The sequence below is a fragment of the Schistocerca americana genome, chromosome 1 (assembly GCF_021461395.2).
Source record: "Schistocerca americana isolate TAMUIC-IGC-003095 chromosome 1, iqSchAmer2.1, whole genome shotgun sequence".
NCBI classification, from domain to species: domain Eukaryota; kingdom Metazoa; phylum Arthropoda; class Insecta; order Orthoptera; family Acrididae; genus Schistocerca; species Schistocerca americana.
In genome coordinates this window covers 219,599,109-219,626,194 of record NC_060119.1, presented here as the reverse complement: position 1 = coordinate 219,626,194, position 27,086 = coordinate 219,599,109, and the positions used below count along the sequence as shown (strand labels likewise).

The 27,086-nt window shown below is 42.6% G+C and overlaps 1 protein-coding gene across 1 annotated transcript in view; it reads left to right on the top strand.

Annotated features, from left to right (window-relative positions):
- Nucleotides 1-27,086, top strand: part of LOC124620651 — a 383,337-nt gene that overhangs the window by 229,410 nt on the left and 126,841 nt on the right. The window contains exons 17-19 of the mRNA XM_047147087.1: nucleotides 7,036-7,288; nucleotides 12,601-12,802; nucleotides 20,048-20,191. Coding sequence (XP_047003043.1) covers nucleotides 7,036-7,288; nucleotides 12,601-12,802; nucleotides 20,048-20,191 — 599 coding nt within the window. The remainder of the gene's footprint in view (nucleotides 1-7,035; nucleotides 7,289-12,600; nucleotides 12,803-20,047; nucleotides 20,192-27,086) is intronic.

Genomic DNA, 27,086 nt, shown 5'->3' with positions numbered 1-27,086 from the left:
CAGGGGAGTGTCATAGGACCGTTGCTATTCACAATATACATAAATGACCTGGTGGATGACATCGGAAGTTCACTGAGGCTTTTTGCAGATGATGCTGAGGTGTATCGAGAGGTTGTAACAATGGAAAATTGTACTGAAATGCAGGAGGATCTGCAGCGAATTGACGCTTGGTGCAGGGAATGGCAATTGAATCTCAATGTAGACGAGTGTAATGTGCTGCGAATACATAGAAAGATAGATCCTTTATCATTTAGCTACAAAATAGCAGGTCAACAACTGGAAGCAGTTAATTCCATAAATTATCTGGGAGTACGCGTTAGGAGTGATTTAAAATGGAATGATCATATAAAGTTGGTCGTCGGTAAAGCAGATGCCAGACTGAGATTCATTGGAAGAATCCTACGGAAATGCAGTCCGAAAACAAAGGAAGTAGGTTACAGTACGCTTGTTCGCCCACTGCTTGAATACTGCTCAGCAGTGTGGGATCCGTACCAGATAGGGTTGATAGAAGAGATAGAGAAGATCCAACGGAGAGCAGCGCGCTTCGTTACAGGATCATTTAGTAATCGCGAAAGCGTTACGGAGATGATAGATAAACTCCAGTGAAAGACTCTACAGGAGAGACGCTCAGTATCTCGGTACGGGCTTTTGTTAAAGTTCCGAGAACATACCTTCACCGAAGAGTCAAGCAGTATATTGCTCCCTCCTACGTATATCTCGCGAAGAGACCATGATGATAAAAGCAGAAAGATTAGAGCCCACACATAAGCATACCGGCAATCCTTCTTTCCACGAACAATACGAGGCTGGAATAGAGGGGAGAACCTATTGAGGTACTCAAGGTACCCTCCGCCACACATCGTCAGGTGGCTTGCGGAGTATGGATGTAGATGTAGAAGGTCGGATTGTAGCCCATCGCGATTGCAGTTTATCGTATCGCGACATTACTGCTCGCGTTGGTCGATATCCAATGACTGTTAGCAGAATATGGAATCGGTGGGTTCAGCAGGGTAATAGGAACTACGTGATGGATCCCAACGGCCTCGTATCACTAACAGTCGAGATGACAGGCATCTTATACGCGTGGCTGTAACGGATCGTGCAGCCACGTCTCGATCCCTGAATCAACAGATGGGGACGTATGCAAGACAACAACCATCTGCACGAACAGTTCGACGACGTTTGCAGCAGCATGGACTATCGGCTCGGAGACCATGGCTGCTGTTACCCTTGACGCTGCATCACAGATAGGAGCGCCTGCGATGGTGTCCACAAAGACGAACCTGGGTGCACGAATGGCAAAACGTCATTTTTTCGGATAAATCCAGGTTCTGTTTACAGCATCATGATGGTCGCATCCGTGTTTGGCGACATAGCGGTGAACGCACACTGGAAGCGTGTATTCGTCATCGCCATACTGGCGTATCACCTGGCGTGATGGTATGGGGCGCCATTGGTTACTCGTGTCGGTCACCTCTTGTTCGCATTGACAGCACTTTGAACAGTGGACGTTACATTTCAGATGTGTTATGACCCATGGCTTTGCCCTTCATTCGATCCCTGCAATACCCTACATTTCAGCAGGATAATACACGACCGCTTGTTGCAGATCCTGCACGGGCCTTCCTGGATAGAGAAAATGTTCGACTGCTGCCCTAGCCAGCACGTTCTTCAGATCACTCACCAACGAAAACGTCTGGTCAATGGTGGACGAACAACTGGCTCGTCGCAATACGCCAGTCACCACTCTTGAACTGTGGTACTGTGTTCAAGCTGCATGGGCAGCTCTATTTGACTCAATGCCCATGCGTATCAAGGCCGTTATTACGGCTAGAGGTGGTTGTTCCGGGTACTGATTTCTCAGGATCTATGCACCCAAATTGCGTGAAAATCTAATCACGTGTCAGTTCAAGAATAATATATTTGTCCAATGAATACTCGTTTATTATCTGCATTTCTTCTTGGTGTAGCAATGTTAATGGCCAGTAGTGTATATGGTTCCTGTTTAGTCGGCTGCATGGTCACAAACAAGGAAAAAGAGAAGTTGCGATGGCCGTCGATAGGAATGCTATGTCAACTGTACAAAACACTTTCTAATTAATGGAAAACTTAATCTCCAAAAAGGAAAAGAAACTTAACTTCTTGTGCCTGTGCTTCCTGTGCCTCCTACATACAAGTACTTGACTCTGTATTACTGGTCGCAGAATGCAGGCTAAGTATAATCTTTAAGTTACTAAGTACAAATGCTCTCGAAGTCTGCGACCGAATTGGCCGGGCAGCGATGGGCGGCTGGTTAAATCAGCATTGACAGGGGGCGCTGAACTTTATCTTCCCGGAGGTGTGGCGCTGCTCGCTCTTTCCACTGACACGTGGGTCTGCGCTTTCTTGAGATCCCTTCACGTCGCTGTTGTGGTAGGTGCGCAGTCGTTGCTTTGCACAGCTCCATTTCACAGGAACTACGGGTTTCGTGATGTCAGATTACATCTTCCTGTGTACATGTACAAGACAGAAACGTAGAATCGACATTACGATAAACAAGCAGATCCATATCCTAATAATCTCTGCTGTATGACAAATAGTATGAAATACTGACACGTTAGTAAAAAATATAAGCACTGATATAGGAAAGAAGGGGCCTCAGCTCTCTCAAAATAAAATACTCTGACACGCCAGAAAAATATTTCAGTTCTTATAACGGAAGGAGGAGGCCTCAGCCTTCGCAAAATAAAATACTGTTACGAGCAACCAAGAAGGCATCATCGTTTAAATTGACCAGTTGAAAAACTGACATGTTAAAGGGGCGTTTACCTATAATGAAGAAAGCGAAATATGGAAACAAGAAGAGGTAAAAAGCCCCAGCTAGCAACATTCAAAATCCGTAGTTATGAAAAGTTACTTCATATCAGGAGCGGTGGACAGCAACCATCCAACCGCCTCGCCGTGAAGGTGCCACACTGCTTTCAACGTGCTCACGAGTGTCACGGAGGGCACTAGCGCCACCATGCGCTTAACGGGGCAAGTTGCAAACGTTTTCGCCCACATACAAACATAGTGGGAATGACTGAGACCCCTGTTACACAGCACAACCATATAAACTATACTGAAGAGCAAAAGAAACTGGTACACCAGCCTAATGTTATATAGGGTCCCCGAGAGCATGCAGAAGTGCCGCAACACGGCGTGGCGTGGACCCGACTAACGTCTGAAGTAGTGCTAGAGGGAACTGACACCATGAATCCTGCAGAGTTGTTCATAAATCCGTAAAAATACAGCACGTTGCAAGGTATCCCGGATATGCTCAATAATGTTCATGTCTGGGGAGTTCGGTAGCCAGCCGAAGTGTTTAAACTCAGAAGAGTGTTCCTGGAACCACTCTGTAGCAATTCTGGAAGTGTGGATTGTCGCATTGTCCTGCTGGAATTGTCCAAATCCGTCGGAATGCACAATGGACATGAATGGATGCAGCTGATCGGGCAGGATCACCTGTCAAAGTCGTATCTAGACGTATCAGGGGTCCCATACCACTCCAACTGCACAGACGATCCACGAGCTCGAACAATCCCATCCTGACATGCAGGGTCCATGACTTCATAAGGTTGTCTCTATACCCCGTACACCTCCATCTGCTCGGTACAATTTGAAACGAGATTCGTCCAACCAGGCAGCATGGCTCAGTCCGGAACCGCGCGACTGCTACGGTCGCAGGTTCGAATCCTGCCTCGGGCATGGATGTGTGTGATGTCCTTAGGTTCGTTAGGTTTAAGTAGTTCTAAGTTCTAGGGGACTGATGACTACAGATGTTTAGTCCCATAGTGCTCAGAGCCATTTGAACCAGGCAGCATGTTTCCAATTATCAACAACCCAATATCGGTGTTGACGGGCCAATGCGAGGCGTAGAGCTTTGTATCGCGTAGTCATCAAGGGTACACGAGAGGCCCTGAAACCCCATATCAATGTTTCGTTGATGGCTTTGCACTAAAATCTGCAGCTATTTGCGGAAGAGTTGCACTTCCGTCACGTTGAACGATTCTCCTCAGTCGTCGTTGGTCCCGTTCTTGCAGGATCTTTTTCCGGGCGCAGCTATGTCGAAGATTTGATGTTTTACCAGGTTCCTGATATTCACGGTACACTCGTGAAATGGTCGTACGCCAAAATCACCACTTCATCGCTACCTGGGAGATGTTGTGTCCCATCGCTCGTGCGCCGACTATAACACCACGTTCAAACTCACTTAAGTCTTGATAATCTGTAGCAGCAGTAACCGATCTAACAACTGCGCCAGACACTTGTTGTCTTATATAGGCGTTGCCGACCGCAGTGCTGTGAGCTGATTGTTTATATATCTCCGTGTTTGAATATGCATGCCTGTACCAGTTTCTTTGGTGCTTCAGTGTATAAAATGTTTTGTTTGATGCAGGAGTTGTGAGGATTAAACGTGCTACGAAATGTTTACCCATAGGCATACTATCACGCACGTAAAACCTCGTTTCAAAATCTTGAAGCATTCACGCAATGGAAGTAAAATGATGTACGAGTATTGTGCTGCTGATCCTGTGTACGCAGAGTTATTCATAAGTGCGTGTGGGGTTTCATAAGGCGACTGCGCGAATCCTACAAGACCTACAGAAAAATGAAAGATTTCAATGGAGAGAGAATTCCTTAAACTTTTCACTGCTAATACGCGCCGTGGGGTAATTGCAGAAAACACCACTATAGAACAGACAAATTATCGGCTCCGTGTTGTCACTTCGATTGCATGCTGGTAGGCGACGAAACGAACAAAATGGTTCAAATGGCTCTGAGCAGTATGGGACTTAACATCAGAGGTCATCAGTCCCCTAGAACTTAGAACTACTTACACCTAACTAACCTAAGGACATCACACACATCCATGCCCGAGGCAGGATTCTAACCTGCGACCGTAGCGGTCTTGCGGTTCCATACTGAAGCACCTAGAACCGCTCGGCCTCACCGGCCGGCCCAAACGAACAGATTTCCAAACTGGCCCGCAATCGCAGCAGCACCTGGAACTTCAGTGAATATCAATAATAATTTCGTGTGGCTCATTGGCTCAGTCCAAATCATTCAACTGGGCACGGCTTCGTTGCCTTGCGTGTCTCTGTTCTATCTCAGTAATCCAACCGGGTAAAGGGGACCTACAGTTTAATGGGGGATCCGAATCGTGTATCGTTGAGAGGAAGCGATTCCACGACTTCTCCGTTTCCAAGCACGCAATGTACCATTAGACCGCCAAACATGACGTACGACGTGTGTGAGAAAAGCAGCGAGAGAGACAATACTGTGAGCGATTTGGTCACACTATGTTGTTCTACTTGTGTAGACCTGTGCATTCACCCCTTCGAGATGCTCAGTCAGAGTTTCAGCTCCGTGCAGCCATCACGAGATTTTTGAGAGCGCCATCAGTGAAGCTGTGTTTTGGTTGTGTATTTAGAGCAACGTTATGCCATCAAATTTCTTGTTGAACTTGGGGAAACGGCGAGTGTTACCTTTGAAAATTTAAAATATGGTCATGAGGAACATTCCTTAAGAAGAGCACAAGTTTTTCGTTGGCACAAATAACTTCTTGGAGGCAGAGAACGCGTTAAACCTGGCTCAGGGAGACCTTCACCTTCAAAAATGATGCGTGCTCTTGTGAGACCAGATCGACGTTTCACAATAAAGATGATGGGTGACCTGTTAAACTTAAACTCTTTCATCATACACCAATTTTTGACCTAAGATTTACACATGCGAAAGCTTTGTGCCAAAAAATGTACTGAAATACATCACAACTGTGCAGAAGGACAATCGAAGAAACAAGTGCTTTGATCTTCTTCATGGGAGGATGCCAATGACAATGAATGGTTCAGTCACGTGATCACAGGTAATGAATTCTAGATTTTTGAGAACAGTTCCGAGAGAAAACGGCGAAGTGAGGAGTGGCACACTGAGACATCTTTTCGACCGAAAAAGCTCGAATGAGCAAATCAAAATAATTCTGATTTGCTGTTTTGGCATCGCGCATGAAGGATTTGTTCATCCAGGACAATCTATCGCCGACCGGGTAGCCGATCGGTTCTAGGCGCTATAGTCTGAAACCACGCGGCTGCTACGGTCGCAGTTTCGAATCCTTCCTGCGGCATGGATGTGTGTGATGTCCTTAGGTTAGTTAGGTTTAAGTAGTTCTAAGTTCTAGGGGAATGATGATCTCAGAAGTTACGTCCCATGGTGCTCAGAGCCATTTGAACCATTTGAGGACAATCTATCAACCAAGTCTTCTTGAAAGGCTCAAGAAAAAGGTGACTCGAATCGGACAGGACACTAGCTACAAGTGGACTCTGCATCATTACAACACCCTATGCACAGTCACTTCTGTCACGGATTTTTTTTTACCTCAAAAGGCATTCATGTTTCTCCACAGCCCCCCTGTACACCTTATTCACCTAATTTGGGTCCTTGTGATATTTTTTCTTTTCCCGAAATCGAAAAATGACGTCCTGTTGTTCCACAGCCCCCCTATTCACCTCATCTGAGTTCTTGCAACATTTTTTTCCCGAAGGACATAATTTTGACGTTCTGGAGAACATTCAAAACTACGTGACCGACATGTTAAAGGCCCTACCAGTAGAAGCCTTTCCAAGCTGCTACCAAGACTGGGAAGAAAAGCTCCGGCGATGTATAGATGCCGAAGGTAACAACTCTGAAAGGAACAAATTGTTGTTTAAAAAAAAATAAAAACTTTAGTGGATAAAAAATCAGTCTCATTACTTTTATTACCTTGTACTTCATTTAACTGCACACATGTGTAGCCGCTTACCGCCTGACGAACAGTGACCATATTCATCACCTGTAATCTGAGTAAAAGATTTGGGGAAATCATTTATCCACTGTATGTGTCTATTGTCTGTGTGTGTCTGTATTTTTCATACAGTTGTCTGAAAGCACGGAGATCTTATGATTAACCCCATACATAACTTGTATGGTAGTAGACCTTAGTGGTGAAAGTGAAAAGTTAGATACGGTATTTGCTCTCAGATCGGCAACCACGACCAGCACCGCGTGGCCAGCCGGTACAGCCCAGAGATGGTGGATGGGATGAACATGTTGGTGACGTTGCTGCCGGGAACCGCCGTCACCTACAATGGAGAGGAAATCGGTATGGAGGACAACTACAACATGACGTGCGAGGTGGCTCAGGACCCGCAAGGGTGCGCAGATAACGTCACGCTGGGAAGTTCCAGGGACCCACAGAGGACGCCGTTCCAGTGGGACGACTCCAAGAATGCAGGTATGGGTGCTCTGCAGACTGCTTGGATCACATGCTTTGTGCCAGGGGAGAGGGTATGCCATGACAGGGCTGGCTGGAAGGCATTGTGGTGTGGCAATGGACTTCAAAGACAGAGGTTCGTATCCCCATTTGACCATCCAGACAATTTTTACGTTATTTCCCTAAATCTCATAAGACACATACCAGGTTGGCTGATTAGCACCAGGTTGCAAATGATTAGCATTTCAGAGCATTCACACAAGGTTGGCGCCGGTGACGACACCCTCAACGTCCTGACATGAGGAATGCTTCCAACCGATTTCTCATACAGCAGTTGACCGGCGTTGCCTGGTGAAACGTTGTTATGATGCCTCGTGTAAGGAGGAGAAATGCGTACCATCACGTTTCCGACTCCGATAAAGGTCGGATTGTAGCCTACCGCGATTGCGGTATATCGTATAGCGACATTGCTACTCGCGTTGGTCGAGATACAATGACTGTTAGCAGAATATGGAATCGGTGGGATCAGTAGGGTAATATGGAACGCCGTGCTGGATCCCAACGGCCTCGTATCACTAGCAGTCGAGATGACAGGCATCTTATCCGCATGGCTGTAACGGACCGTGCAGCCACGTCTCGATCCCTGAGTCAACAGATGGCGACGTTTGCAAGACAACAACCATCTGCACGAACAATTCGACGACGTTTGCAGCAGCAAGGACTATCTGCTCAGAAACCATGGCTGCGGTTACCCTTGACGTTGCATCACAGACAGGAGCGCCTGCGATGGTGTACTCAACGACGAACCTGGATGCACGTATGGCAAAACGTCATTTTTTTCGGATGAATCCAGGTTCTGTTTACAGCATCATGATGGTCGCATCCGTGTTTGGCGAGATCGCGGTGAACGCACATTGGAAGCGTGTATTTGTCATCGCCATACTGGCGTATCACCCGGCGTGGTGGTATGGGGTGCCATTGGTTACACGTCTCGGTCACCTCTTGTTCGCATTGACGGCACATTGAACAGTGGACGTTACATTTCAGATGTGTTACGATCTGTGGCTCTATTATTCATTTGATCCCTGCGAAACGCTACATTTCAGCAGGACAGTGCACGCCTGCATGTTGCAGGTCCTGTATGGGCCTTTCTGGATACACAAAATGTTCGACTGCTGCCCTGGCCAGCACATTCTCCAGATCTCTCACAAATTGAAAGCCTCTAGTCAATGGTGGCCGAGCAACAGGCTCGTCACAATACGCCAGTCACAACTCTTGATGAACTGTGGTATCGTGTTGAAGCTGCATGGGCAGCTGTACCTGTACACGCCATCCAAGCTCTGTTTGACTCAATGCCCAGGCGTATCAAGGCCGTTATTACGGCGAGAGGTGGTTGTTCTGGGTACTGATTTCTCAGGATCTATGCACCGAAATTGCGTGAAAATGTAATCACATGTCAGTTCTAGTATAATATATTTGTCCAACGAATACCCGTTTATCATCTGCATTTCTTCTTGGTGTAGCAGTTTTAATGGCCAGTAGTGTTTTTTTTTAAAGATACCTGCTGTTTCGCTTTATTTAGAAACACTGGACGTGTTTTTTCACCTAGGTAAGTGTTATACGCATCACCAGATAGTAGCGTCATTAGTGTGCCACAAGTAGGTGCTATGTTGTTGGTACTCCGTTGACAGGTATTGCTAATAGACGCACGGCGGTTAAGATGTGCAACTCCTATTCGGAAGAAGTAGGTTTCAGCTCTCCGTCCCACAATTTTGATTTAAGTTTGTCAGAAAATGTCAGCGTAATTCCTAGGATCCGTTTACTGATCCACTTTCAGTAAAGTTAGCTCGTGTTCTTTTAATATTGCAACTTTCATTGTGGTGGGAGACGGTGGATATTTCACTCCTAAAATTTCACGACGGATATTAAAAAAATATTTATTCGCTTTTTATTCATGAACCCGAAAAGCTGCATCTTTTGTTTTCCTATTTAATTGTTATCGATTTAGAAACCACACAGCTCCATCTTCAGGAGTCGTTTAATGGTCATGCGCACAAATTACTACAAAGTCGCTCTTCTCCTTAGCGTACACATTCAAATTCTACTCTTCGCTTAGCTGCAACGGATGGAGACAGTTGGCACTGACATGTCAGTCTGATGTCCTTATCTTCTTTTATGTGTCTTCACAGCTGCTAGTAATATTGATCCCCAGCGCAGTTTACACTCTGAGGTTAATAAACATTCATTAAAAAAGAAACTCTCCAGTAATTTTGTAACGTACTATGAGGTGAAGTCTGAATACTTCACTTTTAGGATGTGATCTGATTAAATACACAGTATTAGACGTATGGTTACTGTATGTTACTCTATACTTATTAGTAATTTATGTTCCAGTACACAGATCAGGCTAGTAACTACACGTGTATTACATGGGCCAACGAATAAATGTTTTTTGATTACGTAATATTACATCCTGTTGATTGTTTTGGAGGGTGGAGGGAGAAGGAATGAACCCCAGTTCTGTTCTATCAGGAACAGTTCTTTCACAGTTAAAAACTACAAATCAGCAATACACATCTAACTGTAACAAAAAGTAATTTACTTGTTCAGTATGTGCAGAGGTTGCATTTCGGTGCAAATATGAAAACACAAGACCACTCAAATTTTCTGGGAAAGGCAGTGCTTGTTCAGAAAGTGAATCTTTAGGCTCATCAACGAACCTAACGTTTTGTCATGTCTCAGCATGTTGATTACACGAAAAAAATAATGTGGGTAGGTTTTATTCTCTAATACCTCAGTAACAACCTGGTTGAAAGGTGGAAACCTTTCCTCTCACACACAGTTATTTTTGTTTCAGAGGTGTAAGTGAATATCATTTTTCGAATATCAGGTCCAACATCCAGTCCATATTTTCAGTTTCTAACTTCACCCTGAGATAAATGAGGCAGCCGACCGGTGTGGCCGAGTGGTTCTAGGCGCTTCAGTCTGGAACCCCGCGACCGCAGGTTCGAATCCTACTTCGGGCATGGCTGTGTGTGATGTCCTTAGGTTAGTTAGGTTTAACTAGTTCTAAGTTCTAGGGCACTGATGACCTCAGATGTTAAGTCCCATAGTGCTCAGAGCCATTTGAACCATTTTTTTTTTAAATGAGGCATTTCCCATCTTTTGCTATTGCTTTCATGAGCTGTTTTATTACGCTGAAATTAATATGTGGTGATAATACAATATTTTGTGATCAATGATATTCTTACGACAAAATATTATAAACTTCACATTATTATTTATTGAGATGCTATATGAAATATATATTCGAGGGTCAGAACTTCAGTAGTGGCAACTATTTATTTACAGCTCGTACAAAATAGATACGTGTTTCAAAGTTTTACTGACCTTTAAAGTATTCACCAGCACTGTGTATAACCCGTCGCCAGCTATGTCGAAGTCGTAGGATACTCCTAGCAGTGTCAGTTGTGTTGACAGCTCGAGCGGCGCGGTCTCTTGCCCGACGAACTTGGAGCAGTTCTGAAGCGAATACTGTGAAGTGTTTCCTTCAGTTTAGAAATCGAGTTGAACTTACGAGGGCTAAGTCAGGAGAGTGCAGTAGGTCGTATAGCACTTAGAAACAAATCAGTAATAGCTTGCTCTGTACGTGCATGAGCACTGTCCTGCAAAATGATGGTCAGGTTCTGCAGAAAGTGTCATTTCTGTCTCTATGCTGTTCATTTATGGAACACAACCTACGACCATGTTACAGACATGACACTTTCTGCAGGACCTGACCATAATTTTGCAGGACAATGCTCAAGCACGTACAGTGCAAGCTGTTACTGATTTGTTTGACTGATGGGGCTTCTAAGTGCTATACCACCTACTGCACTCCCTTGCCCTCGTGAGTTTAACTCGATTTCTAAATTGAAGGGAACACTTTAGGCATGAGCTTCAGAACCGCTACAAATTCATCGGGCAATAGACCGAGCCGCTCGAACTGTCAACACAACTGGCATTGCTAAGAGCATCCTACGACTTTCATATCGCTAGCAACGGGCTATACACAATTCTGGTGACAAGTCTGAAGGTCACTAAAACTTTGAAATACGTATCTATTTTGTACGAGCTGTTAATAAACAGTAGCCACTGCTGAAGTTCTGACACTCAAATATATATTTCATATACCATTTCAATAAATAATAATGTGAAGTTTATAATATTTTGTCGTAAGAATCTCATTGATCACAAAATATTGTATTATCACCACATATTAATTTCAGCGTAATAAAACAGCCCATGAAAGCAATAGCAAAAGATGGGAAATGCCTCATTTATCTCAGGGTGAAGTTAGAAACTGGAAATAAGGACTGGATTTTGGACCTGATATTCGAAAAATGATATTCACTTACACCTCTGAAACAAAAATAACTATGTGTGAGAGGAAAGCTTTCTACCATTCAACGAGGTTGTTTCTGAGGTATTAGAGAACAAAACCTACCCAGATTATTTTTTTCGTGTAATCAACATGCTGAGAAAGATTCACTTTCTGAACAGTCACCGTCTTTCCTAGAAAATTTGAGTGGGCTTGTGTTTTCATGTTTGCACTGCAATACAATCTCTGCACATATTGAAAAAGTGAATTACTTTTTGTTACAGTTAGATGTGTATTGCTGATTTTAGGTTTTTAACTGTGAAAGAAGTCTTCGTGATAGAACAAATCTGGGATTCATTCCTTCTCCCTCCAACCTCCAAAAAAATCAAGAGAGTGCAATATTAACTAATCAAAAAGTATTTATTCGTTGGTTCATGTAATGTACATGTAGTTACTATCCTGATCTGTTGTACTGGAGCATAAATTATTAATAAGTATAGAGTAACATACAGTAACCAAGGTCAGTAAAACTTTGAAACACGTATCTATTTTGTACGAGCTGTAAATAAATAGTAGCCTCTATTAAAGTTCCAACCCTCGCATTTTTCAAGTACTGTCTTCGTTGTAAAACAAATATTGGGTGATTCGGCATTTTTATCACATTAAAATCGACATCACTAAAAAATAACAAAAATATCCCACTTCAGTCAAAAAACGTTCTTTCATCCTTGACCTGTGTTAGTTGTAACTGAATGGGTATTAATATCTAGATGCCTAAAAAAAATATATCGTGGCTTGAAAATTGATATAGGTTATATTGGAAAGAAATAATTGCAGCTCTCAGGATACGGAAGTGCAAACTGAAAGAATAGTATCTATTTTTCACAGTCAAAGAGCTTGTTTTAGTTTTAGACTACAATGCGCGTGCTGAAGTGCAAGGCTGCGGTGGCGTATGCTTGGCTTCTGTGCGCAGGCTTCAGCACGGCGGACGTGACGTGGCTGCCTGTGAACCCCAACTACCCGACACTGAACGCCGCACTCCAGGACTCGGTGGACGGCCGCAGCCACATCAAGACGTACCGCCTGCTGGCCCAGCTGCGGCTGGACGAGTCCCTCCATAACAGCAATGCCACCGTCACCAGCTCGGGAAGCGTCTTCCTCTTCAGCAGGGGGCAGTAGGTTCCACTTGCACAATCCTACCCACCTGTAGAGTTGCATTTTTATATCTAATCCGCATTACAGTACCCGGCGGCTATAATCAGTGTTCAGCTACCCACAGAGGTCAGAGGTGGGCTGTAATTGTCGTACAGAAACGAAACCAGGTACATATTCCAATGCGTTACTTCCGGTACCGACTTACACTGGAAAAACATAATTCCAATTTTGGCAACACGGTGCAAATCTGTCGCTGTGAATGGAGGAAATTTGTATAGAAATGTTTTCACCTGCAATTTATTGGGAAGGGGTGTGGGCAGAAAAGCCAAAATAAGCGAGAATGACAATGTTGATTTTATTGTTAACGCCGCTTATACAGCTTGTTCAATATGATCACAGGCGACGTCGAAGAGGCGCTGTTCATTGTCATATTTGCACTTGGTGGCCGAAAGTGAAAGTAATTTTTTTCCAGAGTACATCCTTTCCACATCAACGCTTTAGTATATCTACAAAGTTTCGCTGCCGTACGATAATTACAGTCTACATTAGACCTCTGTGTCTTTTTTCCAGAACAAATCAGTTAAACATTAACGCATTTGCATATCTACCAAGTTTCGCTGCCATACGATAATTACAGTCCACACTGGACGTCTGTGAGTAGCTGCAGTTTAATTATGACCACTTGGTAGGTTAACAAGGCTATTTAAGTGTGGAATACACATTATCACGATGACTTTCTGTTAAAAACTACTCTTTATTTTTTGCTCTTTATTATAACCCACTACCCAGTATTCTACAATAGACGAAATTTTCTATCTTCAATAGCTATTACTATCACTATTAATGAGCTAATACTACCACCATCATCATCCGTATTATTGCTACTGCTGCTACTACTACTACTACTACTACTACTGCTGTTGCCGCTGTTGCGTTTAAGTATGTCTCACTTCACTATTATTACAGAACTTTCAAAAAGACTCATCTGATTTCACAAGATTGTGTGTTCTACGTGAATGAAGACAAGAACGGGGTTTTGAAAGCGTAAATGAACAGATCCAAGAGTATAGAAATAAATGAAGAAACGTGTTAGAAGCATGAATGAAAATAGGATATGTAAAATTATAATCAACTGTAGACCAACAGGGAATAGATCAGTAGATAGACCAAGAAATGGGTGGAGAGATCAAATAACTATCACAGCCCATGAAAGCACTGCACAAGAGAACATAACAGGCAAGTGTGTGACACTTGAAGAAAGAACAAAAACGAAAAAAAACGGAAAACTTTTTTATTTTAAAAAGATGCATCCGAAAGTACAAGGGAGTATTTTTTACATGCATACGCATAAAATCTTGGGGTTATTTTTACAATTACTTTTCGAACAAAGTTCTCGTTTAACTTTCGCAAATGTTAAGTGTGCTCTCTGTGGCTCAGAGTTTTGCCAACACGTCTGGAGATACTGCATTCATTTCTGTTGCTATTCTGCTTCGAAGTTCGTTCCGAAGTATTTTGAAGGGAAGGCACATAGGCAGAGTCTTTCATAACCCACAAGAATCTCACACACCGTGAGATAAGGCGACCATGGAGGCCAACAGTGAAACGCGAGATCCATACACTACATACGACCGCTTCATCGTTGAGGCAGATCACTGTCAAGAAACTCTGCTATTCTGATTTGATCCGTTATAAATGGTTTTGAAAGCCTGCGACTGTGAAATCAATAGGTTTGTTTATAAATAATTTTTCTGTTCCAATCGCGATTTACTTTATTCACGGTACTTTTCACACGACACGTTTCGGGAAATGATTCTCAGGTGCGTTTGTTGTGTGTATTATGCCATTTATATGTGGTGATGTCGATGTGTGAGTCTGCTTCATTTCGTTGACTTTAAGTTTTCATATAGTCCATTTGTGCTGAGTCTCATACACACTAATCATCACACACAACTTGCTGTACACTTTAAACATCGAAAAAAATATAGATAAGAGAAGAATTATTTATAAACAAACCTAAACGCTGTTACATTCAGATATCTGTTCAGTGGTGCTCCATTATGTTAAAAATGGTAATTTCGGTACGTTCCCGCAATTGTTGAGAAAACCAAATCTTCAACATTTGCAGGTACATGATTCCCCTTCCGAAAAAGAGGTGGTTCACGTTCCAGTTTGAATGGATATTACAAGAACATCACCCATCAGTCGGATTCGTGTAATTTTTTTATATTTATGGCACGTGAAGTTCAGAACTCAAATAGGAATGACCCAAAACTGTTAGATGCAAATCTCAAAAACAAAAAATATTCGAGAAAATCGACTTTGAAGATTTCAGAGGAAATATAAGCCACTGAAGATAAGTTCATTTTCGTGACGTGTCGCATGGGTCACTCGATAGTGTCTTGGTATAACAACTGGGTAATCAGATTCGAATCTCTGTCATCTTTTTTTCATTTGGTTTCTTTCGTTCAGTTCGAATACCTACACAATTTAAATATAAAATTCCTCAAATGTATGGCAACTAGCGCAATCTGATCGTCACTTATTAATAAAAATGAACGCCTTCTTATTTCTATTACATATAGCTCTAATTGGAAATGTAAATACTTAATTGTCGTTATTTTATAAAAGATGGTCGATAAAGATTGTGTCACCAGTTTGTCACCTTGTGGTTAGCGTTGTTGATGGTTGATTGTGGGACCCCGATTTCGAATCCTGGCCGGATCAGGGATTTTCTTCTCTCGGAATTAGGTGCGTAGTTTATAGTCACCATCATTGACGAGGAAATCGCCGGAGTGGCGTCAAATAAAAGGCTTGCACTAGGCGACTGAACAGCTCCAGAACGGGTCTATTGGCTAGAAATGCCGTAAGCACGTTTTATTTCAATAAACTCTCAGTCCTTGGAAGCCTCGAAAGCTCCAACGGTACCGACCGACCGCCGTGCTATCCTCAGGCGATAAACGTCAGTGGACGTGAATATGGGCCGGCCGATGTGGCCGTGCGGTTAAAGGCGCTGCAGTCTGGAACCGCAAGACCGCTACGGTCGCAGGTTCGAATCCTGCCTCGGGCATGGATGTTTGTGATGTCCTTAGGTTAGTTAGGTTTAACTAGTTCTAAGTTCTAGGGGACTAATGACCTCAGCAGTTGAGTCCCATAGTGCTCAGAGCCATTTTTTTCGTGAATATGGAGGGCCATGTGGTCAGCACGTCGCTCTTCCGGCCGTTGTCAGTTTTCGTGACCGGAGCAGCTACTTCTGAGTCAAGTAACTCCTCAATTATCCTCACGCGGGCTGAGTACGCCCCACTTGCTGTCAACGCTCGGAAGACGCGAGTGGTGACCTATCGGTGTGTTAGCCAAGCCCGACAACCGCTAACTTCGGTGATCGACGGGAACTGGTCTTACCACTGGGACAAGGCCTTTGTTTCATTTAAATAAAGTTTGTTCAAATTAAAAAATACGAATTTATTGACAGTCTCACAAAATGCCGATAATTAAGAATTTATATTTCCAATAAAAACTGGAATTTTGCGTGTGATATGTAATTAGAAAGAAGAAGATGTGCATTATTCATAAAAATGTTGCATACATATGCGTTAATTAACATATATTTTATGAATTTTATATGTAAATGATATGGATACATGAAATTAAACGAAAAAATACCAAGAATAGAAAAGACAATAGCGAAATATGAGCCAGCGATCCATTGATAACCCGTCATTCTTGAACACTATTGACTCAATCACACGGCCCGTCCTGGAAATCGCCGTAATTTTTGGAAATAAGGTTACTTGGAAAACTTCAAAGGCGATTCTCTCGAGAATTTTTGAGAGTTGCATCGAACAGCTTTGGGCCATTGATGTTTGAGTCTGAACATCATGTACCATAAAAAAGCAAAAAAAAAAAGAAAAATACAAAAATCCGGTTGCCGGGCGGTCTCCTTGTTAACCTCATCACTGAACGCTAAATGTGAAATGAAATTATTATCTTTCATTTCCATGCCCAGAAGGAATTCACAACACTCAGCAGGTTATTGTTTTCCAACGTTGTTGAGTGCTTGTAACAACTTAGTCGTGTATGGTTTGGAACGTAAACATCAACGTGACAAACTCCAGGCAGATATGTGCGTAAAGTCTTAGTTGGCACCATGAGTAGTTATCTGTGGATTGCCTGCAAAGCTCTGTTGAAATAGCTCTTAGTCGTGACCTATGGAGTTCCTCTAATATAAACAGCCAGTGTCTTGAAACTTCTGGTCCAATAGTCGAATGCTTTGAGCTCAGGAGAGATAGTGCAGTGCCGTATTCTCGTCAAAAATCACACCATACATTTGTAACTCAAATTACCGTGTTGAAATGGCGAACGCAAAACGTTTTCCGGTACTGTATATTGCTATCGAACTCACATCGTGTAATGAACGAGCGAGCGAGGTAACTTAGCATAGGAGATCGCTGTCGACAACCACACGATCCATTAATGAACTATAACGCCAAGCTAAAGGTTCTACTTTGATTCGTACGTTAATACCCATCCCAAGCCTCCACCTTCATTCATGTACTAGTCTTTGAAATCAGCGAAATCTTTTTGAAATACCCTATGTTTCTCGGGCTACAAATGTCCAGTCACTTTGAGCTATCTATCTGACAGTTTTTCTGTCGGAGTTTTTGCACAATTACTCAGTGGCACCTCAGGTCCGTAGTTCACTGCCTGCTCTGTGGGTACTGTAGACTAACGAAATCTAAAATTTTCGCCCAGTTTAGATGGACACAGTCTCTGCCGGCCCACATTTTCCCTGTCCTTCCTGGTTACAGATTTCAATCCTCTGGCTCTATGCTCTGTTCGTCATTAAGAATAAACCTGATGTACACAAACACAAACGCGATGATTGGTCAGAAGCCGTAACACATGTACACCGGTGTTCTTACGCTCTTGGAAGTAGGTCCTACTTATAAATTAGATATCCTATTGCTAATTTATGTTAAATGAAACTTTAAGATGTTCTAATGTATTAACAGCCATCAAAGTTCTTCTTAATCACACTTTAACTTTGTAGGTTTTATTTCTGAAATCGTGTGCGGTCACAGTCTCTGTACTGTTTTGCTCCGATTGTCGCGCTGTTAATACACAGTATGAAAATGGCTGAGTTTGCTTCCTGTTCCGTAATGAAACATGCGTGTGCAACACGGTCAAAAAGTGCGGAGAAATAGATTGTTCTTAATGTTGTTCATAAATTTACATAAAAATTCGGCTTCGAAGATTCCCGATGGCATTTGATACAGTTGAGATGTACCTACACACTGAATGTGTAGCGGAATCAGGTGAGCGGTCTACCCGACGGGAGGCCCTCGTCACACGACATTTCATTTTTTTCAGTAGCATAGTAGATTAACTGTTTGGTGAAGTTCATGACTAGGTGGTCCAAGTGTCGCCTTGGTCATCCCTTTTTTCGTTCAATTTGAAGTAACTACATTTACGTAATTGTACAGTTCGTCATAATTGTTTGTGAATAATGCGTGTCGTCTTGTTTATAATTAACTATTGCACGCGAAGTGCCTGTTTTTATTTCAAATGTAAATTCTTCGCTGTCGATATTTTATGAAAGATTATTGATAAAAGTAGCTCGAATTAAGAAGACATAAAAGTTGAATTTTTTAGGCCAAAAATGAAAAATCAAATACTCTGTTTTTAGACTATGTCCATTGTTTTATACCACAGATGTAGTCTCACTCGAACCAGAGTGATCAGTATCGTAAAACATGAAAAACAATCATTTTCACAACATCGAGCACAGCATATAAATGCTGCATTTTTACATTTCCCACTGTGTCATTACGACATGAACCCAATAGAACTGATCTGGAGCCAAGATAAGGGATTTGTCGCGAGAAATAACATGATTTTTAAGCTGCCAGACGTACTGGAATAACGCATGCAGCTTTTTCACATGTCACTGCCGAACGCTGGCGGGCTATAGAGCGCCGTATCATGAAAGAAGTGCAGAAAATGTGGCAGCTGGGTGGGTTCGTGGAATCTGTTGTTGATCGACTCGTTATCAACGTAGCAGATGACAGTTCCAGAACTGATTTCGATAAGGAAGGAGCTAAGAGATTAACAGAAGACTGACTGTAATTAATACCTTCAGTTGCTTCAGTATTGGACAATAGGATGAAATCCCTGTGGTACGCTTTTGCATCACACATAGCTCTCTCAGAAGAATTACTCTTTGTTTATGTTACAAATTTTCATCACTCTTGTTTGGAATGCTATGTTAGGTGAGACGAGAGCATTTTATGCTTTCCGTCTGGTCACCTAAGAAGCGTGCGGTAGTGCTGGAGTTTTGCCGAATATTGTTTCATTCTCTTTAAAACTTAAGTGACATTCGAGGCTAAATTATTTCTCTGCTCGTCTCTTTTTACGTTTGAACTACAACTGCTCACATCATTCGAGGTTAGCTGGACCATCTTGCTGACCAATGCTGTCCAAGTTAAATGCGCCGGTAAGACAGTTATTCCGTATTATTATTCAGTCTATGTGCGTGTAACACAGCATAAAACGTATCCTTATGATAGTACTTGACTGTGCTGGATACAGCTTTGTTTCCGCTCCACGTAAAACGAAAGCCAATGAGATTCTATCAGACGCGGAAGAATACGTGGCGTAATGTGTACATCAGGTTTATTCTTATGACGAACACAGTTTAGAATGAGTTACGATATTCAGTGCCGATTGTCCCTTCGTTACGACCCGCGTCACCCTGGTCTCTCCAATTCCTTGGGTGTTCAGACCTGTGCTTCAGCGGCGTTAATGTGCCTCTAGTGCAGCTGGGACATGTTGGTTCAAAAGACGATGCCCCTCGCACGCCTTTATAGAGATGGAACATCTCAGTTCAAAAGATGACGCCCCTCTCATGGCTTTGTAGAGACTTAGATCTGGTGTAGTTCTTGCAGCAGAAGGGCGAATTAGTTACCAGGAACGGTATTCATATTACTTTCATCCACTTGTGAGTTATACGTATTTTGTGGACAAAATAATGAGCTCCCCTCCAGTTATATATAAGTTTAGACCACTTAACAATAGAATTTTATTCAGATATGATAATAGGTTCACTCTGTTGCGACGTCCATAAACACTTGTTTGTTAAAAATATACAGACTTATAAGTAACAAAGTTAAAAAATTTCCTGTAGAAATCAACCTCCATTTTTTATTCCTTGGACGAAGTCTAACGTAATGCATTTGGCATGATTATTCAAACATCTCTCTGCATTACAGGACGCAGAACGACGCTACAGTTGTGGCGATGAACGTGGGGTCTGAGGAAGCGACGGTGGACATCATTGCCTCTCTACCTGGCGTCGACCTACCTACAACTCTCGTGGTGTACGCGTCCAGTGTCAACAGCGAATTGGATGAAGGGTGAGTTGATGGAACTGACGGCTGGTTTGTAGGTAAACTGTGAAAATCTAGTGGTGAATTCTCCCTGTCATACAATCAAACTTGTTCAAGACATCCGTAGGGGTATTCGGATAGCTTCAGTTGTCAGGACAAGCAGGGTCCTTTGGTGTTTAGGTGCCTCTCTGTGGACCACGATTTACGAAAGTTTTTATTGCACTGCGGACGAATGCGTTGTAAATCCGTGAGGGAGATTTCAGTAAAGATACACAATTATCAGACAGATTTCCCTTCAGCCCCGCTAACTATAGACATGATAGGAAGTTTACAACACAGATGTAATTACACTGACGCCTAGAAAGTCTAACAATTAAGATTCCCGTGTTTTTTCAGTTCAATAAACAAGTGGATATAAGGCTTTTGAAGTCGTATGTCTCCTACATCTACATCTGTATCTATAAACACTCCCTGCAAGCCACCGTACGGTGCGTAGCGGAGGGTACTCTGTGCCGCTGCTAGTCATTTCCTTTCCTGTTCCACTCGCAAATAGAGCGAGGGAAAAGCGACTATCTACATGCCTCTATATGAGCCCTAATTTCTCGTATCTTATCTTCGTGGTCCTCAAGGGAAGTGTACGTTGGTGGCAATAGAATCGTGTGACTTTCAGCTTCAGATACCGGTTCTCTAAATTTTCTCAACAGTGTTTTTCGGAAAGAGCGTCGTCTCCAATTTCGATTCCCGAAACATGTCAGTAACATCTGCGTATTGTTCGAAACTACCGGTAACAAATCTAGCAGCCCGTCTCTCAATTGCATCGATGTATTCCTTCAATCCGACCTCGTACGGATCCCAAACATCGAGCAGTACTCAAGAATAGGTCGCACCAGCATCCTGTACGCGGTCTTCTTTAGAGTTGAATCTCTCGTTCCTAAAGATCTCCCAACAAACCGAAGCCATCTTCCCTACCTCCGTTCTCACATGTTCGTTCCATTTCATATCGCTTTACAACGTTACCTCAAGATATTTAAACGACTTGACTGTATCAAGCAGGGCGCTAGTAATACGGTATCCGAACATTACAGGTTTGTTCTTCCCACTTATTCGCATTAACTTACAGTTTTCTATAAATAGAGACAGCTTCCATTGATCACACCGACTAGAAATTTTGTCTAACTCGTCTTTTACCTTCCTACAGTCACTCAACTTCGACACCTTACCGTACAGCACTGCATCATCAGCAAACAACCGCATATTGCTGCCCAACCTGTCCGCCAAAGCATTTACGTATATAGAGAACAACGGTGGTCCTATCCCTGGGGTGCTCCTGACGATACCCGTGTCTCTGATGAACACTCGCTGTCGAGGACAACGTGCTAGGTTCTATTACTCTGAGAAGTCTTCGAGCCACTCACATATATGTGAACTTTTTCACTCACATATATGTGAACTTTTTCCGTGTGCTCGTACCTCCTCCGGATAATTTTATTTGCGTGAAAGCAGCTAACATAGAAGTTTCTTGAAACTGCTACCATCTCTTAAATAATGTTCCTTCCAGCAGATATATTATCTTTATTAACACAGTGAAACAGACATTTACATCCAGGGGCGTAGATAATTTTTTCTTCGGGGAGAGGGCAGTGGGGATTCAGTTCTGCTCAGAGTACAAGATGTTCATTTAGACGAGTATCCCAAAATATCTGCAGCTGAACTATCATAAACTTTTTCGACCTGTATAAATGCAGTTGATTCTACTGAAAATTCTGATACAAATGAACCGTAAGTGAAAGCACTACAGTAGAAAATTAGCGATAGTTATAGATGTTGGTGTAAATTACTCCGTGAATCGCGATTTTTAGCTCCTATAAACTTCATATTATGCTACAGTCCACTTCAAACACTTTCTTTCTGAGCGTAGTTACTCTGATACTGATTAATATTTCAAGTCGGTCAGGATCGTTAAAATTACTTCTGTCAACAAAAGAGGAAATGTCATTTTCTTCAGATGGAGTTACAAATGGAAAAATATTAACACGATCGTACCTATCTTAACTAAGTACAACTTTCTTGAGCGGTTTGCTCCATGATAGTTCCTAATGTGAAATTTTCGTTACTCAATTGTCGCGACGTTGTGAGGCTAAAATAATCATAAGTACTGTGTGTTAAAGTAAAAGTACGAAAGTAATCTAAGTAAGGTGACTCTCTAGAACACGTCTTTTCTAATGCGTAATTTAGAAAGTGACAAATGGGATGGAATGAAATGTTTAAAAATGTCACAGACTTACTTAACTAATACTCCAAAAGATGGTCCCATTCAGAAAAGCAAATCATTGCAATTTATATTCATTTCAGGATAACTATTAACTTTGAAGGTATCACTATGGCAGTCAACAAACTATTTTTTCATTGCTTGCTTAGCTCCGTTGGGTAAACTGAAGCTTGTTATTCGGTTGTGGCGAGTTTTGTTTCCATGACGTACATTCGGTTTTTTACGTTTTTCTGATTTGAATTAAAAAGTGTAATTGTCGTACAAGAGTTCACTCTAAACTTTTTTTTCTTTTAATTTAAAATCAACAAATTTCCCTGTCTAAGTGAAAGTGATGGACATGTAACATACCATTCCATTGTCTTTCAGACATAGCGGCTATCCAAGCAATTAACCCACATGATATGTAACTGTTTGAGTCAAGTAACCTCGCAGTTCCTTACTGTGTACGGTGAGGGCCACGGCATCCAAGTAACGTGAACATACTAATACTATGTTGCTTATTCAACTTTTGTTGAAGCTATAACCCCTAGTTCTACTCGGAAATCGTCGATTATATTCGGAAGTTATCGTGACGCTTGCCACCGCGAATGTTAATCTACACGAACTACCAATAAGTGCCATAGCACTAGTCACTACAAAGTGAACTGCTTGACCTTGAGCTGTGCGATTAATTTAGTTTCATTTCGTCGTGATAGCTACAAATAAGCAACACATGTGTACACGAATGCCGTTGTAACGGGTTTTCACGGAACCTTGTTGCTTCGTAGCGTCATTTCCATCACAGCAAGCGGTCGACCGTAACGCGAGCTGCAAACGTTGTCAACACTACGGGAGAAATACCCCGCCCCCCCCCCCCATTACATTCGGTTGAATAAACCATACTAAGAGTGGTTTATGCCAGAGAGACAGGTGTGTAATACTGGTTTTACTTGATTTCTCCGTAATTCAACAGCTTTCAGTGTCTTTCACCATGTTATCAATATTGATGTTTTCCGGATGAACAAAATTGCTTGTTTTAAGGTGTAATTTGAAAGTGTAGGCTATCATGGCAAGGGCCGATAGCTCTTTGCAAATGTTACGAAAATGATGAATCGAAACCAAAATTAAATATATTATACACCAAATTATAGGACAGCTTTTTTGTAGCCTCTTCCTTTCCCCACACAGCGGGGTTTGTGGTCATCGTAATTACGTCCCTGTAATCAAGTGAATAACGAAATATTTTCCGTTCGTTTAAAAATATTATTCTATACATTACAGTACATATAGAGTCTCATTTTCATTCTTAATGTTTTCTTTCCCAAAGGATGTGCCTCCTGGAGCATCACCCTTATTTTTAATGCATTGAGGAGGTCCCTAGAAACGGATTATTTATGGATCATTTAAGTGGTACTGACTACCCTTAATATTAAATGCATGACACAAAAGTTATATTTATGGCCATTTAAAATTAGTATTCTTACATTAGTACACTTACTTAAGAAACCTCCACTCTTCCAAAATACAACTTAAAAAGTTTACAGAGAATGTCAGCTCAAGTGAACTGTACAAACAACACAATCTCATTCACACTAAGTACTGCAAACACCCTTTTTGCTGTCGGAGAGACGAAACATTTTAAAAGTTCCGCAGACTGTATTCGTCTTTTAATCCTCAAGTAAACAACATATCATTGGTGACTGGTCAGTGACCCTAGGGCGCAGCAACTAGATGTTGTTACAGTATAGGAGACAGGTCCAACTTACGTATTAGGTATACTGATGGGTGTCTGCAGAAGGTTTTCCGAAGAGGAGGAATATTATTTTGAAATTATCATCTTTTATACAAATGAGTTTGTCAGTTTCGAGAAATTCCATATAAAAACTGAACTGAATAGTTGACACAAAAACATATTATGTAACAGAGAACTGACTATTATCCAGTAAGTATAGCCCAAAAATTCTGTACTCCAGATTTTGGGAGGAGGGTGGCGTGAAGCCCCCCATTTTGATTTCTGTTGCGGACGCCTATGGATAAATTGTTGTTACATCACTAAGAATGAAACTTTGACCTATTCTGCGTCTAAAGCATTAAATGCCCTCAAGTTTTTGGTAATGACTATGTTGTTTGATCTACGTCTCTTATACTTCATGTTTTAGTGGTCTCAGACGCCATAGTTCCTCTCCGTAGGTATCGATGGTAGTTGATATAAGTTGTCGGTGCTGAGACAAGCTTCGACCTCAGTGGAGTGGAAGGTGCGGAATAAACAGGAAGGATAATTTTGTCCCCACGTTGAGGAGGGACTTTGGAGGCGCGATGTTATCTGTCCACTACACAATGACGCCAATTTAGGCCTGCATGCATGCAGATAGTCAGCAGCTACGGTATGAATTACAGACAGAAGGAACACGGTAACATGAAAGCATCTCACAGAATCGTTCATTTATCAAACACAAATGTTACATTACTTATTTTTCGGTTGACAGTTGACACCAAGTGTACCAACATGTACCGACAACAAGAGGAAAGCCGAATCACAACTTATCATCGCAAATTGTAGAAAATTTCTAAAAAGTTAATCGTATCATATTTCGCTGCCGCCAAACTTTGCAGTCTGTCATTGTAAGTCTTCAAAGGTTAATTTTTAATCTCATTTACATTAGAACCAGTAACTGCTATATTATAACTTTAAACTAACCCCCCCCCCCCCCCCCCCCCATCGGTACGCCCCTGTCTATGGCAATTGCAGTACAATCAGTTACTGCTGAATTGGAATTTCTAGTAACATTCACTGTTTCCGTAATCACATGACATGTGAAGTCTAGAGTTAGAAAATATTCATGCGTCACAATGCTTCATGTAAAACATAATTTCCAACGTAAAAGCAAGTTAAAGCTTCTAAATTTCTGTCATGTATCGGATCATGTCAATAAATCTATTCACATTAAATTCCAAGTAACAGCTAATCTCACAAAACTTCACGAAATAGTATTCAGCATTACAATAAAGAAATTCTTTGGCGCTATTTTAACGTCATACAAGTTAGCCAGAGATACAATCCAGGGCATTATCATTAGTTTACCGAAATTTAGCTCCATAAATTCCCTGAATGGGCTTTTGGTAACCTTCCAGTTCAACCTGTTGCTATGAGGCGGAACTGCTATCTTGTGTGTCCCAAAAAGCAAATGTTCTACATTTGATTGCCGTCGACATCAAAGAGTTCCCCAGTTTGTCATATGTCTTTCTAGCACCACAACCATTCATGCATAAAGAACGTACACTGAGTCCTGTGATACCTCCTAATATCGTGTAAGACCTCCGTTTTGCGTGGCGTAGTGTAACATAGCGTAACAACTCGACGTGACATGGGCTTAACAAGTCTTAGGAAGTCGCCTGCATAAATATTCAGCCATGCTGCCTCTACAGCCATACGTAACTGCGAAAGTGCTGACGGTGCTGGATTTTGTGCACCAACTGAGCTCTCAATTAAGTCCCATAAATCTTCATGTGTGCCCAGTCCGCCCCGGTAGCTGAGTGGACAGTCTGCTTTAGGCAGTGGCGCGGCACGGACCTGCTGTCCCGGCCGCGGGCGCGCGTGAACGAGGAAGTGTTTACACCGCCGGTACTCGCGCGTGTTGTTGTCTGACTCGATCGCCATGGCACACAATTTTCGAAAGACTACGCTCCAATTTACGTTCGACAACGAATTTGCCAGACCCAAAGCTTTCGAAATAGAGCGTTTTTTTGAGGGAAGAAGTTCGTTTACCTGCTGCAGACATAATTGGAATACACCTGTCCATTGTAAGCAGTACAATGTACGTAAAGATGACCGATGAAGCTGCGTGTGAAAGAACTCTCTCTGCTGCTCAAAGAGGCTTTAAATTTCGACACTCTGATGGCCATATCAGCGATGTAACAGTAGCTCCTTCAGGATTGGGTGTGAGGGTCATTCGGATCTTTGAGTTGCCGTTTGAGGTGCCAGAATCGATGGTTACTGAATCGCTGCGACCATATGGAACGGTACTTAGTCATACGCCTGAACGCTGGGCTAGTTTTAATACCTATCCTGTGCTAAACGGCGTGCGACAGGTGCGGATCGTCCTTACTAAACATATCCCGTCTTATTTATACATTGGCGGATGTCGAGCTATTGTGATCTACGATGGCCAGCCACGCACCTGTTCTGGCTGTGGTGGAGAAGGACATATCCGCTCGGAGTGCATACAACGCCGCGTCGTGCAACTGCCACGTGGAGAAGCGTCACAGCGAGAAGTTCCCACGCAACTGCCGATGACGTACGTGTCGGTGGCCCGCCGGGAAGTGCTGCCAAGTTCGGAGCGTGACAAGGACGTGTTTATGCAAGAGCAGACCGAGTTACGGGAGCATGGAGGTGACTCGGAGAATGTCCCTGCATCCATGTCACGACAGTTGAGGGAGGAACCTTCCGAAAACTCACATGTAGCAAGAGACGTGGAAGTGGAGGTCCAGACGGTGGCGCCGGCGACGGACCAACCAACGACCGACGAACACAGTGAGGCAGCAGAGGGCTGGGCACGCAAACAGCGATCGCCGAAGCGTCGCAAAAAGCGTCGCCATAGTACAGGTGACACGTCCCCCCCTAGCCTAGGGGACACGGAAGGTCTCCTAGCCGAAGAACCGTCTGACACAGAACAC